General features: G+C 42.5%; 1 protein-coding gene across 1 annotated transcript in view; it reads right to left on the bottom strand.

Moving 5' to 3' along the window:
- LOC102789629 (xylosyltransferase 1-like) overlaps window positions 1–18,472 on the bottom strand; it is a 43,970-nt gene extending 25,498 nt beyond the window's left edge. Inside the window, exons 1-3 of the mRNA XM_087840113.1 lie at window positions 18,100–18,472; window positions 4,730–5,282; window positions 2,202–2,368 (exon numbers count right to left, since the gene is read on the bottom strand). Of these exons, the coding sequence (XP_087696239.1) occupies window positions 2,202–2,368; window positions 4,730–5,282; window positions 18,100–18,384 (1,005 nt within the window). The 5' untranslated portion in view covers window positions 18,385–18,472. The remainder of the gene's footprint in view (window positions 1–2,201; window positions 2,369–4,729; window positions 5,283–18,099) is intronic.
- Between the last annotated feature and the right edge of the window lie 1,302 nt (window positions 18,473–19,774).

Below are 19,774 nucleotides of genomic sequence, written 5' to 3'. Positions count from 1 at the left end.
AAACACGTGCAACCTCCAAAACACGTGCAAACTCCAAAACATGTGCAAACTCCAAAACACTTGCAACCTCCAAAACACGTGCAACCTCCAAAACACGTGCAACCTCCAAAACACGTAGAAACTCCAAAACACGTGCAAACTGAAAAAACACGTAGAAACTCCAAAACACGTGCAAACTCCAAAACATGTGCAAACTCCAAAACACGTAGAAACTCCAAAACACGTGCAAACTGAAAAAACACGTAGAAACTCCAAAACACGTGCAAACTCCAAAACACTTGCAACCTCCAAAACACGTGCAAACTCCAAAACACTTGCAACCTCCAAAACATGTGCAAACTCCAAAACACGTGCAACCTCCAAAACACGTGCAAACTCCAAAACACGTGCAAACTCCAAAACACTTGCAACCTCCAAAACACGTGCAACCTCCAAAACACGTGCAACCTCCAAAACACGTGCAAACTCCAAAACACTTGCAACCTCCAAAACACGTGCAAACTCCAAAACACGTGCAAACTCCAAAACAAAGTGACGGACCGGCAGTGGGGGCGCTCGCTAGGACTGTGGACAGCTTTGCAACAGAGCGTGCACAGACTCATGGGACTGTTAGTGTTATTTACTCAACCTTTATTGTAGCAGGAAGTCCCACAGTACGGTGGCCCCTAGAGACAAAGCATGTACAAACTCCAAAACACGTGCAAACTCCAAAACACGTGCAAACTCCAAAACACGTGCAAACTCCAAAACACGTGCAAACTCCAAAACACGTGCAAACTCCAAGTGTTTTGGAGTTTGTACGTGTTTTGTCTCTAGGGGCCACCGTACCACAGAGATGAAAATCTGTTTTTCCTGGGAGACCTGTTTGAGGCTGAAGCCACGCAAACTCTCAACATAATAAAAATGAGATCAATCAGGCTCTTACCTGACAGATACAATTTATAGTGGAGCTTATACAACATGATCTAAAACAGCAACAGCCGTCTTATGATGACACACAGTCTCTGCATTCTTTACATCAGAAACCTGTTTAAGTTTAGATGTTTTGCAGGATTAGTGTTATTAAGTATTCCATAGAAAACGCTGTGACGCCAACGCCAGACAAACAAGAATCCTTGTTGAAGTTGTTCGACAGCGAGTGCTCCATCATTACTACAGTTTGTGTTTGTTCTCTGATCGTTGTCTTAATTACGACAGTGTTAAGTTTAGGTAGCAATGAGCTACTAATGACTGAGGCGACTGTGTTCATTGACTGTAACTGTGCTTTAAAGCTGCAGTGTGTCCAAGTCCTGCTGCAGAAGTGAGATCTCTGTCCCAGTGTTGGCATTCATTATTATTAATTCCGTTTTATTCCCTGTGTTATACTTTCCTGCTTTTTTAAAACCACACATTTTAATGAGTTTGACGTCTCAGTGTAGCAGAGCGGGATTCCCGCCTCGTTGCACCGACAGGTTTGTCTTGAAGCGTGACTTTTTTATCAAGTTCATCTAAAAGAAATGTGACGAGAATTAAAAGCACCGAGGCTGAAACAACAAACCGAGCAGAGACATCGTTCCAAAAGTAGTTTAACCTGAAGTTAAAACAAATCAGACCTTTACCAACCCAGCGCACTCGATCACACAAACAGGAAGTACCTGAGCAAAAGAACAAGGCGGCATATACAAGAAAGTGAATTAATCTGTTTATACAAGAATAAACAAGAATATAAACCAACCACGCGGACTAAACCTTGGATCTTTTCATGAGGAATACACGACTGAAAGCTGAAAGCAGCCTTTTCAAACAGCTGGGCCGCTGCAAACCCACGAGTGCAGCCACGGGGAAGCCTGCAGGGAGACCCTCCCTAACAGATCAAACTTTCTCCAGCATTCCCATTTCAAAAACTGGAAAAAGTTCAACCCCCCACAGAGGACAGTCTGGTTGTAACAGCACTTCAGTCTGAAACCTGTAGCTAGACTCTGGTTAAGGGATAAAAGCTGGAACTCCCTTTAACCCTCTATGCTGGGCTCCTAAACCCCTGCAACCATAATCTCTGTGCACCAGTGGTCCCTTGACTTCTGGTTCAAGTCTTATTTTTTTGGTCTTTCAGTTACGTTTGCTGTTCAGAAATTCAGGTTTTATGTTTATAAATTTAATATTTATAAATTAAAATTAAGATATTACAAAAAAATCCTGCTCTGGGCGACGGTCAGCAGTCCTACCTGGTCCACGTGGATGTAGTAGTAGTGTGAGGTGTGGTAGATGGCTTTGAAGAGACGCTGGAACTGACGCGAGGCTCGGCCGTGGACGACCAGGACGAAGGCGATCCGTACAGGCGGAGAAGCATCGGAGGCGTCCTCGTCCCACTGCACGTTCACATTAGCTTTACCTGGACAGGAGGAGGTCGGTTAACATCTCGCTGATAAATCCATGAATCTCATCCCATCCACGTCACACTAGCAGGTGAGTTTCATGGTCTTATGAATAATAGTCCTACTACTTCTCTGCTTTTTGATGCTAAGATGGTTCAATTCAGACAGGTAAGGTAAAGAGGGCTGTGTTTACTGTCAGTCATACAAAGATAGACCCCAAAAACACAAACATGGACCTGGAAATAAGCAGAACCTTTTTAAGACATCAGTGTCACTTCTAAGCCCATTCCTCACTCCAGTTCTTCACTTCCGCCTTTCCAAGTCATGCCGTCTGCAGCTGGTCGAGCCAAATCTTGTACATACAAACGCTCTGACAGCCTAATGCCTCCTCATCATCCCGCTGGCCTTGGCTTGCTTGGCTTTAATTAGTGACCTTTTTGGGCCGTGGAGCATGCCGGGATTGGAGTTTGAGGGGGGAATGACAGTAATCAGGCGGCTGAGTCGAACGCAGAGGCAGAGATGCGTCAAACACGCCCAGGGACGTGCACAGAAACACCAAACTCCTTAAAAGACCGAACGCATGCTCTGCAATCTGAAACCAAACCCCTGCCCGGCTTCACTCTGAGGATGTAACCACTGGCGTGTCATCAAAACAACCTATAATCATATAAATTAACCCTCAAACGGCCCTGAGTAAATCATTAGTCAGCCTTTCCAAAAATAAGACTACAAACTGCTTGTTTAATTAGGGTGTAATTATGCTGGATGAGCATCGTCCTCCTCTGTGTCCATTCATGCTGCAAGTCCCTGAAAATAGAGCTGGCACCCGTGAGGGATGCCTCTTTGCATCTACGGCACGTGCTCAGTTAAAAATGTTTCTGAAAGGGTAAATTTGGAAGGCAAAAATCCCTTTTCCACTTACTGCAATCTGCCACTTCAAAGCAGCCACTTGTTCATGTCCTTTCTGTCTTTAAATCTGTCGCCCATTCATTTGCTGACGAATGAATCGCTATGTCAACATGAAAGGATATTTCAGACCTAAAATCATAGGTTAATACATGCAGACTACGAATCTCGAGGTGCTCATACACGTGGAAATTTAGTCGCGCTGACACCCCGCAGCTGTCAGCTACATCGAGGTAGAGCACATTACTGAACGTGCCATTTATAGATTATCAAAGTAATCTTTTTATATCTTCATCCAGGTTCAGATAAAGAGGGTGGGCAGCTTTCATCTTGATGCCACCGACACATCCATCCTTCAGATGGTCAAGAAGAAACGTCCTGTTTTGAACCCTGAGTTTCGTATTTTTGGACAAATGTATTAAAAACAAAGACATGCATCAACTTATCATGTTTTTCTTTATATCTTCATTATGTCACCATTTATACTCAGATGACATAAACAGCTGTTCATAAACACCAAACAAACAATAATAAATACATATACTATAAGCTACATGTTCATTATATAAACCAAAGCATGGATTACTGTTACTGTCACCGCTTGATGAACAATCATTTCACAGATATGCATGACAATACAGCCCTGGTACCTTTACTGTAACTGATGTCATGTAAACAACAAAAACATTTTATCACCTTTGCCACATTAAAAATAAATAAATGTTGTGAGACAGCTCACAATGTGAAAGCCGTCTGAAGTGACACGTTTATTCGCCCCGGGCAATTGTCAATCCTGGTATCCAGGACAGTTTATACATTAAGTTTCTTTCAGACTGAATCATATGTCTACATGCGCTACAATCATAGTAAGAGTAAGCATGTCTCCATTAATGTCGAGTAATCTCTGTAATCTGATTGTGTTAGTGTTTAGCATGTCTGATGTTTTGTGTCTTCCTGCATCTTGTCGAGTCTTCGTCTGTGTTAGTTGTTCTGTTTAGGTTACTTCCTGTTTTATTTTGACAGTTTGTTTGACAGTCTTTGATTCGTTTCAGCTGTTTCATGTGTTTCTCTGAGCCTCTCTGCTTCTTTGTGTCCTTTCGTTTTATTCTTGGACTTTATAAACACAACAGATCGTTCAACCTCTGCTTCATCAAATCGATCTGGAGCCTGTGTCCAATTCATGACAGTAATGAGGATGACTATGACTCACTTTTCTAAAAAAACTATTTATTTTATTCAGAGGTCCTCAGTTCGTCTTCATCCTCATCTGTTTTAGCTTCGTTCGCACAGTCACCTCCCTTTATTCTGATTGGCTCTCCCTCACAAAGAGAAGGTTTGAACAACATTTATGCAGCAGAAAATAAAACATTCCTTTAACCTAAAATTCAAGGATGTTTGTGTTTTTTGTTGTTGGTTATGTGAATAATATGAAACGCGTCTGTTGTTACCTGAACACTGAGATGTGATCTTACCTTCTGCGGGGCAGAAGCGAGGAACTTTGTCGGGCATCAGCGTCCCCTCCTTGTGTTTGCAGTACACCTCTACTATCTGCTGCCGGCACTCCCGGCTCTTGGCTCTGGAAAGAGCTGAAATGGCTTCTTTACCGCTGATCTCACACTGCAGCTGCTCCTTCCTCACCTCCAGACCGGGCGGCAGCGGAGGAGAAGCCGGCTTCTTGGTCTGGTAGAACGGTGAATCCGGATTGGACCCCTGAGCCGGCGCCGCAACCGTTGGCAGCTTGGGGTGGGCTTTACGGATGTGGGTGTGGTTGCGATTGTGGCCCAGCACTCTCGGTTGGATGGGAGGGTGCTTGAGGACCTCGTTGGCAGATTTTCCCAGCATGCTTTGCGCTTGGCTCTTTTCCAGCTTACGTTTGGCATTTCCGACCGGCACTCGCTGGCTATGTGATCGAGCCCCCAGGTTGCTGTTGCTGTCGATGGTGTCAAAGTCTTTGGGGACTGAGTTCTCATTATTGTTGCTGTCCAGGCGGACTTTCTCTTTGGGGCGGTGCGAGTGGTAAACGTCCTGCAAGGAATGACAAATACAGTTCTTACATAAAGCAACAACTAAATAAATGAAATCAAAGCAAACTCTTCTTTAACAGTTACAAAGACAGGCTGTGTATCCATTTACAATTATATGATGTATTTTTCAAGAAAATTTGCATCGTCATTTTGAATCCAAATACTAAAGTGATGGACGTGGACCAGCTGCAAGGAAATAAATAACTTCCAGCTAAATCTGAAAGTTTGGACAGGACGGGAGCAAAGCTCAAGTCAGGAAGACCATTTGGACCCTTTAGACTATCCCTTCTTCACATACATGTTAAATGTACGGAGCTCCACGTGTTACACACACGTGAGCTCGTTTATCTCCTTGGAATGAATCAAAGTGTTGTTCCTGCACATCACAATAAAACAGAGCAGAAGCACAGACTCGTCCACACGCCGGGTCCACAGCGCTATAATCAGAGCCTGGTGGGCGTCTGTGTTTCAGCAGCATCGCCACATGACCTCGATGAGTATTTTAATCCCACAGATCTCCCCCATATCTGTCTTTCCCAGGATAAAGAGTGCGCACACACACACACACACACACACACACACACACACACACACACACACACACACACTAAGCCCCAGCAGGAAGACAGTAATATCAGCTCTTGCCACCTGCTTCTCAGTCAACCTTTCATTATCTCATCTGTAATATCAGCTTAGAGGAAAAAGTGTGTGTGTGTGTGTGTGTTGCCGCAGTGAACATTTTCAGCTCTCCTGCCATTATTATAAGTGTAATATCCAGGAATAAAACCTCCAGAGTACAGCGAGAGATAAATTACACACACACACACACACACACCTCTTTTCTTTCTTGAAACATCTGACTGAGGTTTTTTTTCTTACCTCTAAAATATGTTGGTCTGGACCAAAGTCTCGAAATTCAACAGAAAACTGTGAAAAACGTCTAAACTCTTTAACCTGCCAACAACAATTTACACACAAACACAAAATAACCACAAAAAGATCTCAAATACCCCCCCCCCCCCCCCCCCCCCAAAGAAAACAAACCCAAACACAATGAAAACCAAACAGCCACAAACACAAAGCCATCTCAGAGACACAAAACAACCAAAGGAACAAAACAAAACAAAACCTCAAAGAAATGCAAAGTGACAACAACCGAATGCCAAACGCACACAAATGATGTCAAAATGACCACAGAGAGGAAAAACACAAAAACAAAACAAAGGGAAATGGACCGATTCTTATATAACGCTTTCCGACTCCACCTGAGCGATTTATACAACATCCCTCCTTCACCCATTCAAGTGCTTTCTGTCCAACATTCACACTCATGCATATTCTGATGGCTGCTTGGAGTTAAGAATCTTACCCAAGAACATTTGGCATGCAGACTGGAGCAGCCAACCATCCAACCACAAAATAACCTCACAGACAAAAACATTATCAGAAAGAAACAAAAAAATGACCAAAGAGAAACAAGATGCCGACACACCCGGCTCAGAAACACAAACAAAATGACTCAAACTGACTACAAACTAGGGCTGCCACAAACGATTATTTTGATAGTCGACTAGTCACCGATTATTTTTGCATTAGTCGACTAATCAGATCATCATCCATTGAACATAAAACGTACAGCTTATTGCACCAGCATGCATCTGCTCTTATATAACTATCATTAGCTTACAGCTTTAAGTGTGTAAGATATGAGCTAACTAATAATAAAGACAAGATGACAGTTTATTAAATTTAAATGAAATTTGCAGATTGTCTCGGTGAAGTTTAATAAACTCCTTGCTATCTAAAATATAACAGGACACCGGAGTAAATTCTTGAGCATCTCACACTTCTGATAATCAGCTGTCTGCTTGATGTTTATTCAGCTGTGTAAAAACTATAACTTTAATCTCAGCCAAACCGATTTACTCAGGAACAAATAAAATACTAAAAAAAGCCAAACAATAACATTTTTAAGTTATTTAAGTGACTTATATATGTTTAACCTGAGTAGCGAAAGAGGCGGTGGGTTTAAAAACGATCTGCCGGGAGTCCGGTGTTCTCACCTTATCTAGTGAGCCTAGCCCCCAGCTAGCTATCGAGCTAGTGGGTAACAGACGTCTCCGAAAACGTCGGAGCGCTTTTGAAAATATTTGGTGTCTTGATAAACTGAGCAGATATTTGAGGTTTACACAGCTACATTCTCACCTGAAAATATGTTAAACGTTTATTTTGTGACCCAGAAAGAATAATAAGAGTAATATTAAAACTAACTAGCTGCCGCCATTGTTGGAAACTGAGCTGGGCTGCACTATGAATTCTGGGACACAGCTTCTTCTTCTTCTTCGGGGTTTAACGGCAGCTGGCATCCTTGTACATGCAGTGCTGCCATCTTCTGTTTCAGTCCGTTATTACACTCTTAAATCCTACTACTTATTCCTGTGTCTTTTGGGATCTTACAAAGCTTCAAACGACGCGTCGACTATTAAATCAGTCGTCGACGATTTTGATAGTCGACGTAATCGTGACTAGTCAACTAATCATGGCAGCCCTACAAGAAACATAAAAAAGCAGGACAGCAGGTAGAAAACTGGCGTATGATGATGATGATGTTTTTCCTAACAGCTAATATTGCTCCTTCAGTGCAAACAAGAAGTCAGAGATTTGTAAATGAAATGTTTTTTGTAACGAGGCCGATTTGACGCCTTTTCGGGAGTTTTCCAAAATGTCCTCGAGCGCTTCAGGCTGTAATTCGCTCGACACAATAAAACAAGTTTGTCTCTCCTTCACAGATCCACCTCCTAAGAAAAGCAGAGCGTTTTTTCCCAGAGGGCCGTGCTTTCCATGGAGACCGGCCACAGCTAAAATACCACCGCTTACCTACAAAGACATCATTCTTTACACTCACAGAGGGACTGAGTCACTGCTTTCTTGCTTGTGGTGCTCCTGTGTGAGTCGGTTTGCTCTCAGCCGCTCTCCTTCTCAGCAGGTTCCTATTGAAGCCTTCAGACCTCCTGCTGCTCTGCGATAAAGGAGACGCACAAGAGACAAGAGAGGCCGTTCCCGCGGGCGCCGGGGGCGAGGCGGGGAAAGGGTGGGAGGAAAGAGACCTGTTGCTCTGACATCTGTTGATTACAAGTTCACACTAATAAGGATAATCTGAGAATGCCTGGATCTGGTGTGGTGACAAGAATGTGCGGTGGTGTTTTCTGGGAATGTGAGAGCAGAACAGCCACTTGCACGTGTGTGACTATCAACGAAAAGCTGCTGTGCTCCTCATATTTATCTACATCTTGTAAAAGATCTTGAAGTGTTGACAAAAACGGCAAGAGTGCACAGACAGCTGCTCCGAGATATGCACCAGTGAGCCACAACATTAGAAACGCCTGCCTCACAATAGCCACGTTTACATTAACACATTTAACTGGATTAAAAGCCTGACTGGTTATACAGGTCACCAGTGGGATTGGTCTGTTACACCCACCAACGACATCAACACAACAGGAACACGATGTTGGTCCAAAAGTCACAAATGTGAGCGAAGGTTGTGGCACACAGCAAAGGTTACCATGCAAAGATAAATGCAGGCGTTTGTTTACATCAGAACGTCTACTTCTTACTACAAACTAGGGCTGCCACAAACGATTATTTTGATAGTCGACTAGTCACCGATTATTTTTACGATTAGTCGACTAATCAGATCATCATCCATTGAACGTAAAACGTACAGCTTATTGCACCAGCAGCATCTGCTCTTATATAACTATCATTAGCTTACAGCTTTAAGTGTTTAAGGTATGTGCTAACTAAAAATAAAGACAAGATGATAGTTTATTAAATTTAAACGAAATTTGCAGATTGTTTTGGTGAAGTTTAATAAACTCCTTGCTATCTAAAATATAACAGGACACCAGAGTAAATTCTCAGCATCTCACACTTCTGATAATCAGCTGTCTGCTTGAAGTTTATTCAGCTGTGTAAAAACTATAACTTTAATCTCAGCCAAACCGATTTACTCAGGAACAAATAAAATACTAAAAAAAAAGCCAAACAATAACATTTTTAAGTTATCTAAGTGACTTATATATCATGTTTAACCTGAGTAGCGAAAGACGGCCGTGGGTTTGAAAACGATTAGCCGGGAGTCCGGTGTTCTCACGGCTCTAGTTAGCCTAGCCCCCGGCTAGCTATCGAGCTAGTGGGTAACAGACGTCTCCGAAAACGTCGGAGCGCTTTTGAAAATATGTGGTGTCTTGATAAACTGAGCAGATATTTGAGGTTTACACAGCTACATTCTCGCCTGAAAATATGTTAAACGTTTATTTTGTGACCCAGAAAGAATAATAAGAGTAATATTAAAACTAACTAGCTGCCGCCATTGTTGGAAACTGAGCTGGGCTGCGCTATGAATTCTGGGACACAGCTTCTTCTTCTTCGGGGTTTAACGGCAGCTGGCGTCCTTGTACATGCAGTGCTGCCATCTTCTGTTTCAGTCCGTTATTACACTCTTAAATCCTACTACTTATTCCTGTGTCTTTTGTGATCTTACAAAGCTTCAAACGACGCGTCGACTATTAAATCAGTCGTCGACAATTTTGATAGTCGACGTAATCGTGAGTAGTCGACTAATCATGGCAGCCCTACTACAAAGTTAGTCAATTCTCCACAGAATGATCATGGATACTAATGGACCTACAGTTCACATCAAATGCCACCTTCACCCTTTATTATCACCCAGTAAATCACAATAAAGTCACGATTCAGTCTTATGAATGAGCCCACAGGTCTCTGTTACTGCTTTTACAGTTCAGACCAAAGTCTGCATCCGTCCACAGAAATGGATATTTTTCATATCAAATGGTTCTTTAATGATTCCAACTACCAAATATCCAGTACATGATGTCTCTGCTCAAATGCCCCCCACAGGCAGGCGATGAAAGGGTGGAAAGAGGCTGTTGCTTTCTTGGCAGCAGTGATTTGGTGTGTTGTGACAGACAGAGCGAGAAAACACCTTCATATGATGCGATAAAGAGCCCTTTCACATGGCTGTAGGCTGCATCTGTACACAGCTCTGGTTATGCATTAATCAAGCTCCTGTGTAGGTGTGTTTACCCTCAGTATACCTGCGGGAAAATGCCGACTGGTGGGCAGTGAAAATCTTATAGGCTGCCTTATGTTGGTCATGTTTACAAATCCATCCATGAAGCAGGAAAGGTTGGCAAAGAGCTTCCATGGAGATGTTTTAACTCACAGATGGTACGTTTCATAAGGCCTGTAGATTTCTATATGGTTCACAGTGAGAGCCCCTACGCAGACGTTTCTAGTTTTTCTACTGCATCTTCATGTCTTTTGTAATTAATGCATGCGGAATTCAAGCTGTGATCATTTCACCTCCGCATGAAAGTGGAGCCTAAACACAGAAGACATACGAAATGCTTTAAAGAAAATGATGAGCTACGAGCTCATGTGAACGTCCTCTCGAGTAAAAAGAAAACATCAAAAGCTCAAAAACGTTTGCCACACAACTAGTTAATTCCCAGTTTGTGGCGAATGCGTGTTTCTCCCAGAAACAGTTGTTTGCCAGATGGCTGCAAACTGCTCCCCAGGCCTGTAAGTAAGTAAACTTTATTTATATAGCACCTTTCACAGACATATGTCACAAAGTGCTTTACAAGGTAAAAACATAATACAGTCATAAATACCCTGGTCTAATTAAAAGCTTTTTGAAATAAAAATGTCTTTAGCTGCTTTTTGAAGGTCTCCACTGAGTCCAAACCCCGTAGAAACAGGGGAAGTGCATTCTGGGTGCAACAGCTTGGAAAGATCGGTCCCCTCGGGTTTTAAAACGAGTGTGGGGGACCACTAAAAGGACCCTGTGTGATTGCCATGATTGCCACATTCACATGTTTCCGGGTCACATTTCTGCAAAACCTCAACGCATCAGTCAGGACACTCACTTCCCAACTTAGGAAGTGGGATTGTAGGAATAGCATGTTATAGCTTGGTAATGGGATTATGATATCGAGTCTCCTACACCAGCGGTCTCCAACCTTTTTTGCGCCACGGACCGGTTTATGCCCGACAATATTTTCACGGACCGGCCTTTAAGGTGTCGCGGATAAATACAACAAAATAAAACTAGTACTGGTACCGAAAAAAAGAAGATTTATTCATAACACACGTGAAAAGACCCAGGAAAACCGAGTTAACGATAAAAACGATAACAAAATAACGCTGAAAACCGATAAAAACCCTGAAAACTATACATTTCACACCTGAGCCTTAACTCTCGCGGCCCGGTACCAAACGACTCACGGACCGGTACCGGTCTGAGGCCCGGGGGTTGGGGACCGCTGTTCTACACCACCGCAATTTGTTTTTGTTTACATTTACCTTGTTTAATCGAGTGTAAGAGCCAACCTCATCTTTTTGCAGCGAAACGTGACAATGAAAATAATCCTATTAATAAGATAATGTTCTCGTTTACGTCATACAGTTTGAGCAACTTTGAAACCAGACTGTCAGTTCTTCACCGTTAAACATTTGTGTGAATATTGTATGAATTATTGATGCATGTTCAATCATCCAGGTAAGTAAATCCCCAAAAGTTAATTCTGTTCATCTGGACGTGGCGCCGTCAGAGGGAGACGCTGCGTCCAGATATGTGAATTAAAAATATTTTTCAGATTCTTAATACAACAGTTGGTGATTTTTCTGATTTTTTTGGGCCTGAATTAACAGATCTGAGTAATCAGACTACTATATTTGGCAATAAGTGCACTGTAGCTCAAAATACACAATGGTACTAAATACACAATGATATGGGAATAGTAGAATTATAATATTCATCATAGTTTAGTAAACTATGATACTGAGTGACAGTTTTGGGGGTTTTTTGATTAGGAATGCTAATTTATTATCCATACAGGATGATCATTACCTCGTCTTTAAAAAGAAACGGAGTCTGCCAAAGCAAAAAAAGAAGAAACAAACCGACAAAGAAGAGCATCACGTCACAAAGGAAATGACTGGAGTAATCTGTCTCTCAATCTCTCTATTTAGACAAAGGAAAACCAGAGCCAGATGGACAGAGAGTAAGCTAAATGGACTGTGATGAGGGTCAGGATGGTGCTGTGAAACCTGGCTGAAACCACCCCAGCACCAACAGGGCGCCCCAGGATTACAGCAGGGATTTACATCCACCCATGTCAGATTTACTGAGAATTATATCAAAGAAAATACAGAAAAACATAAAGCAGCTTCATGGTTCTGACAGCAGTCTACGCTGCTAAATCACATATACTGAATTAGATCTGAACCATCGCATCAATTTACTTGTGTCATACTAAGCAGCTGCTCTGCTGGTTTCAGGCACTGCTACCAGACTCTGCAGGTTTTTCCTTAAAATAAATGTATATGCATCATTAACAGCATCAGAGAGACAGATCATCCCAATTAATTCTGCATCTGTAGCACAAATACACAATCAGAGTCAAACAAATCTTAATAACTAGGAGAGTCCTGCAACAGAGGGTCTGGAAACCTTAGATCAAACCTGATTGTTTGATCTCAAATCATTGTGCAAATTAGCATAATCAACAAAAGTCCAACACCAGGCCCCAAAACACAGAGTCAGGACCCAAGATTATAACATTTACTTTTTCCCAAATCACTTTGAAATCAAGTCCAAAGATTTTGCTCTGATCTCATCATCATGGTGTTGGAAAGCCCCCCCCCCCTTCAACCCTAAAACACAGCCCCAAATGTTTCACAATGAACCCAGTCCAGGAACAGAGCCCTGATCTCAACATCATGGAACCACTGATGATCCAAAAACAGCCCCCGAGCCAACGACCCTGTCAAGACGTCCAAAAATAGAGACATGTCAGCATCAATGAGTCAGGAACCGAGACCAAAACCAGTCCACGATCAAGATTCAATATCTGTCACCAAGACCAAAACCAGAGCCCTTATCTCAACATTATGATGTTTAAAAAACTTAAAACAACGCTAGAATATTTACGTAATGGCATCATGACCCAAAACTCAAAATCAGTTTGAACCAAGTCCAAAAACAGAGCCGATGTGGAGTTCTGCCTGAGTCTTAATAAGCTTCATCACACCATCAAGCACTGACCAGTAGAGGTGGGAATCACCATACATCCCACGATACGATATTATCACAATACTTAACCCACGATACGATATTATTGCAATTTTTTAAAATATTTTGCGATATTCAGATTCTGTACATAAAGATAAACTTTATCAATATTCATTTTCTCTAATATCAAAGTCTCACACTCAGTCTTTCTCTCATTTCAGTTTTATTGTTGACAAACTGAACGGTTTGTATTACAGTCTAGTCCAACTTAACTGAATCAACCATCTGGTACAATTATAGCTATTCTGAACTATGCAGTTTATGAAAACTATGCAGCCCCTTCAGCAACTGAAGAATTTGAAAGTAAATTAAAACAAAATATAATTTTACATTAAATAAAAAAGTTTGAAACTTAATTAAAATAAAACATGTCTTAAATTAAAATAAGTAAACTGTCATGTTTATTAAACACATTTGGACAGTGAAGGAATGTCAGGATTCTTGCTCAGAAAAAGGATCAACATGCTCTGAAGTCAGAGCACAAAAACCTTTTTTGTAACAAAGTATCGATTTCTGCTGTCCCTGTATCCATACATTATTAGCAAACAAAATATCACCATGCTACACAGTATCGATTTTTTCCCCACCCCTAATGTCCAGGTAAGACGTGTGTTTTTAAACTAGCTTACAATCTCAAATCCATGTGAAAATATTGACATGACGGCAGATGAATGTACAGAGCTTCCGTCTCATTCTGTGTCTGTTAAGAACAACTTATTGGTTTCATTCTGGGGCCATCACAGGTTTACAGCTGGTTTAAAGGATATCTGAGACTCCTGAGCGTCGCACGTTCACCTTCATGACAACCAGCCGCACACATCAGAGAGGCAGACTGACAGATTCCTTACTGTCCTCACTCTCCTTTTTTAAACAATGTTCGGTGCAGAGATACAAGCGAGGACACACAAACACACACAAACACACACAAACACAGCATTTAGGGATTATTGTACAATCTAAACTAGATTAGAAAGTATAAATCCCATCAGAGAAACGTGATCCAAAGAAATCCTCTAATCTGATCTGACCTGGCTGTTAGTATGTGTGTCGGCTCTGACACGCACAGTGTGGTCAGCACTGTACACGTGTGCGCACAGACGGCTTCACGGGGCTTTCTGAGGGTTCACGTTTGATTTAAGAGTTCAGGTTAGAATCGGGATTAGGCTGGAGTCAGCAAGCTTTATGTCAAAGTCACAAAGACACAACTGCAGATTTCAGAGTTTAAATACCAGCAGTGTTCAGCTTTCCAGCAACGGCTCTGTGTGTGTGTGTGTGTGTGTGTGTGTGTGTGTGTGTGTGTGTGTGTGTGTGTGTGTGTGTGTGTGTGCGTCCAACACACTGCAGCCTCGTTTATAACATCCAGTCAAGTGTGTTCACTACAATCCTGAAAGGCTCCACAGTGACACGACTCCCACATTCATCACACCTTGGAGGTGGAGGACCGCACTCATACGTGACTGCTATGATTGTGTTTCACTGAAGCAGGTTTCCTGTGTTTCTGCACATGCCCAGATAGAAATGTAACCAGGGTTAAGGGCGACTCGTCCCAGGTCTGATGGTTCATCCTCGTTTTGTTCCAACACCCAAAGGTTAATGTTATAGAAACGTTAAAAAGCCAGAAAACACTCACCTTTAAAAAAATATAAATAAGACCTTTGGGGATTTGTACTGAAAAAACGACAAAAAACGTTTTTGAGGTTTGATGTCCAGGAAGACCCAAAATATTTAATGAAAACATTAAACATTCATGTAGCTGCCGTCCCCTCAGTTAGAACCTGTTAAATATTTAAATATATACATCATAAGACAAAGAAAGGTAAAGATTTTGAAACTGGATCTTGGGCACATAAAAAAAACTGCAAGAACGGAAACAAGACTGAAACAGGACGAATGAGGCTGAACTCTCTTTTAAAAAGTTAAAGCAGCTCCTGTTAAACCTAATGGGACAAAAATTTAATAAATCACGATTGTGTTGTGTTAAACAACACTTTAAACTACTGGTTGAGACAAGAAGGTCATCAGGAAAGTGTTTACTGAGCTCATAGATGAGGGTGAAGTAGGGTCATTTTCCCACAGACTTCTATACAACCTGAAATCTTTTTGAGACCAGAGTCACTGCCCCCTGCTGGCCATTGGAAAGAATGCAAGTTTAAGGCTTATCACCATGGCAGCGGTCCCCAACCTTTTTTGCACCGCAGACCGTTTTAATGTCAGATAATATAAATGCACCAACAACACTGAGAGTAACATCCTCTCTGCCCCTTAATGCTCTCTGGTCACTATGGTAACGCGTAAATATTTTTTTCAAAATAAGACACACAACTACAATAACAAATAATAAAAACCACAAATTTCACACCGAGCCTCAACTCTGGCCTGAACGGCCTGATGGTTCTGCTCCACTCTGACAGGAAGTTCAGACGATAGAAAAGTAGATAACGCTGCATGTAAACATCGAGGTTTCTGAAGGCTGCCAACTATTTAAAATAGGACATTTCTGAGTAACGAAAGAATTAAATATACTTGTTTTCTTTCCGTCATTAAAGCACAGAAAGGCTGACCTGTCCAAGTCTGTAACAGACAGGTCGCAGGATCCTCCCAACTCACAGAGGAACGACTTGGATCAACAGCCACATTAATACAGGCTCAGCATTACAGTCATACCTCCAGTGCGATCAGAATGTGGGATAAGTCCTGTGCCTTTCCAATCACCCACCATCACCATCACAAGCCGACTCCCACAGTGCTCTTCAGTGAATCGGCGCTATCAGTGTTCTCCCGAGAAGTCCAGACTGTGGCTGTTTGGACCCCGTAAACATTCTTGTTCTCTGACACGGATAACACATCATGTATTTTCTAGAAATACACCAACATCTACTCTTAGTTATCAAACAAGGAACGGGCCAACATGTTCTCACAAAGATAAACATACAAGCACACACTCAGTGTTTCAGGGGGAGGAGGCTGATTTCACCGAGTTCCAGCAAGTGATATTTTATTGGAAATGGGACACTGCTTCCTGCTAACACACACACACACACACACACACACACACTACATCCATGTCATTAAAACATGTGAGAACACCTGGATCCCGACAGGTTTTTCTGAACATAAACACAAAGGAGTCTCAGCAGGATGATGACGAGTGCTGTGCCTGAAATGAGCTGTGGAGATTCACGTGGAGATGAAGATGGAAATCTAATCATGAATGTGAGAAGACAGAAAATTACTAAAATAGAGATTTTTGGTTTTTGCCTTTAAGGTAAAACTGCTTTAAATTTTAGCTTTCAGGTCAAACTTAAATACAGGTTTGCTAAAGAAATTCTACACAAAGCCTCATTTGTAAAAGTCATTTTACAACTTAATGTCAGAGCAGACCGACTTCCATTAATAACACAAGGTTGAATCTGTTTTCCTAGTTCCTTAAGTGTCGTAACAATCCTTTAATTTTAGTAAGAAAACCCGAAATCCAAGCTTAGAACATTTTCCTCTAAGAACTACTGATTCTGTGCAAAATTACACGACACTGAAATAGGTGTTAGAGCTCGAAATGAAACAGTTTGTCTATTAAGTTCTATTGTTGCAAGAATGGACCCCATCACCAAAGCTTTCACTTGATGAGCTGCGTCTTTGTCATAATTATTTTACACACAAGACCAGTTTCCACCAATAAAAACTAATTTCCTCAAATGTGATTAAAATTTATGAGGGAAAGGGAGCTTAATTTGAGGACCCCTTTAATTTTAAAACCTCACACCCAAAAAGTTGCTTTAAGGAGTAAAAGTGCTCATTTTACCTCTAACTTAATATTAAATGTTATGTTTTCCCTTTATAAACATATTTCATAAGCCAATATTACAGGGGAGCAACTTCTCTTAACCGAAACTGGCTTAATCATTTCCTAAATTCCTCAAGTGTCAGTACAATTCTTTAAATTTACCAAAGAAACCGCAAACACGTAAACCGAAGAGCATTTCAGGCCCAAACCTCAAAGTACCAGAGATGTAAACGGGACTGCAGCCTTAGAATGAACAGATTCATACAAACACGGTGACCTTTCACGCTGAAAGTAACACAAATGACGTTTAAAACGTGAGACGCTGCCAAACCAAACTCCAATAACAAAAACAGCCATTTGCACATTTTCTCGGTTGTCGACCCTTAAAATTAGATTGTAGAACAAAACTGGGGGCATTTCTTTTTAAATGTCTGCGTGATCTTTAATTCGGCATTGGTCTTACAATAAATAAAGCGCGCGATCACCCGTAGTTTTCATTTGATTGTCACAGCAATCAGCTGTTTTGAAGCGTTAATGGAAACTGTCTGAGGCTCACAGCTTAAAGTGATGAATTGATTGTCTGGTGCTGATACGTTTTTAAACTGTAGCTACGAATGAGAAGGTGGCGCAGTTAACCTGCCACAGCCACCAATAATCGACACCTTAAATTGGCTGTTTTTTAAATTAAGTTTGGCCTACAGACCCATCTCCCTGACGAAAGCGGGCAAACTATTGACGGGAAAGCCAAAACAACAGGCAGCAGCTGCAGCATCCTCTCCGCGGCTGCCATGCGGCTTCCTTCGGCTCATTCCCCGAAAACACGCGTGTAAAAATCTGATTAAAGCGCCTCGTGAAGGGCACATCAGTCAAACCCACCGCCTGCAGCTGCTGCTGATCGGCCGCCTTCCCGACCAGCGGCGGCGGGTCGCCCCTCTTCTGCAGCCCCTTCCGCGGGTGCTCCCTGTCGGCTTTGTTGAACCCCCCGGTCCGGTCCTCTCTCTTCTCCCGGCTCCTGGCGCCTCCGTCCCCGCCGGTGGAGTCCAGGCTGCTGAAGTTCCACACGATGAGAGTCTGGACCAGCAGGACGGCCAGAGCGGCGACCAGCAGCAGCGCGGACCTGGAGCGCCGGGCCAGCCTGCGGGCGCACGGGTTACCGTTCATCTTCTCCTCCTCCCTCCCTCCGGGTCAGACTCAGACTGAGAGCTCCATCCGCTAAACGCCGACAGCGGGGTGTGAATGCTCCCCTCCGCGGCCAGAGAGCTGCTACTGGCTGGCAGAGAGCAGGAGGAGGAGGAGGGAATTTGGCACAGACTCGAAATGAGGAGAGTGTTGGAGGCGGTGGAGAGGACGCAGAGGCCCTCATGCGGCCATTTAACGTCAGTAGTTCAGAGAAAGTCTGAGATTCCCCGAATGCACCAGTGAACGACTCAGGAAATCCTCCTGCCTGTAGATACATCTCTGACTCCCCCATCCAGTAGCTGCACCCTTACATGCTGCAGTGAAATAACAAAGTTTTACAGTAAAATGTCTGTAATGTTCTGGATATACAAATATCTTAATTATAAATATATTAGAGCTGTTTCTTATATTTTGTAACGTTGTAATATATAATGTATACAGCCTGTTGCTGTTCTTATTGTCTTGGACCGACTGTAACCACATCATTTCCTCTGGGATTAATAAAATGTTCTGAATCTGATTGTGAAGCGACACCTCTGCAGGGCCGGAGCTGCATTTCTGTAGACAGGAGCAGAAAGGTGTTGTTGGGCCCCTCCTCCCCCCATGAAACCACACACTCGGAAAATTATAAATTAATATTGTTTTTTACTTTTCGAGGAAAAATACCAACAACTTTGCCTGAATTGTAATGCTGTGTGATACTGCAAACATTGGAATCAATATGATACCAAATAAATAAAAGGAGCTTATAGAGGAGAGTGTTTCATGATTTATGAGGTGAATCATCAACACATTTGAATGATCACTAAATCACTGTGATTTTCTCTTTCTGCCATAAATAACACAGTGAACACATCTTTCAGCTTTCATGTACATAATTAAACAGATTGTTTGAGACCTGGAACAGAAATCCACCATCACCATCACCCAGGACCTGAAGTGGGAGCCCACCATCACCTCCGTCATTAAGCCCAGCAGAGGATGTACTTCCTGAGGCAGCTGAAGAAATTCAACCTGCCAACACGGACGATGATGCAATTCTACACTGCAATCATCGAGTCCATCCTCACCTCCTCCATCACCGTGTGGTACGCTGGAGCCACTATCAGGGACAAACAGAGACTGCAGCGTGTTGTGCGCTCTGCTGAGAAGGTGATTGGCTGCAGACTCCCATCTCTGCAGGACCTGTACACCTCCAGGACACTGGGGCGTGCAGCTCGGAGCACAGCTGACCCTTCTCACCCTGGACACAGTCTGTTTGACCTGCTCCCCTCAGGCAGGAGGCTCCGGTCCAGTCACAGGTTCTGGTGCGAAAGAAACTGTTCTTATGGCGAGACCATAAGAACAGTTTCTTCCCCTCTGCTGTTGGACT

The sequence above is a fragment of the Neolamprologus brichardi genome, chromosome 4 (assembly GCF_056152115.1).
Source record: "Neolamprologus brichardi isolate AB-2024 chromosome 4, ASM5615211v1, whole genome shotgun sequence".
Lineage (NCBI taxonomy): Eukaryota > Metazoa > Chordata > Actinopteri > Cichliformes > Cichlidae > Neolamprologus > Neolamprologus brichardi.
This window is presented reverse-complemented; position numbering and strand designations above follow the sequence as displayed.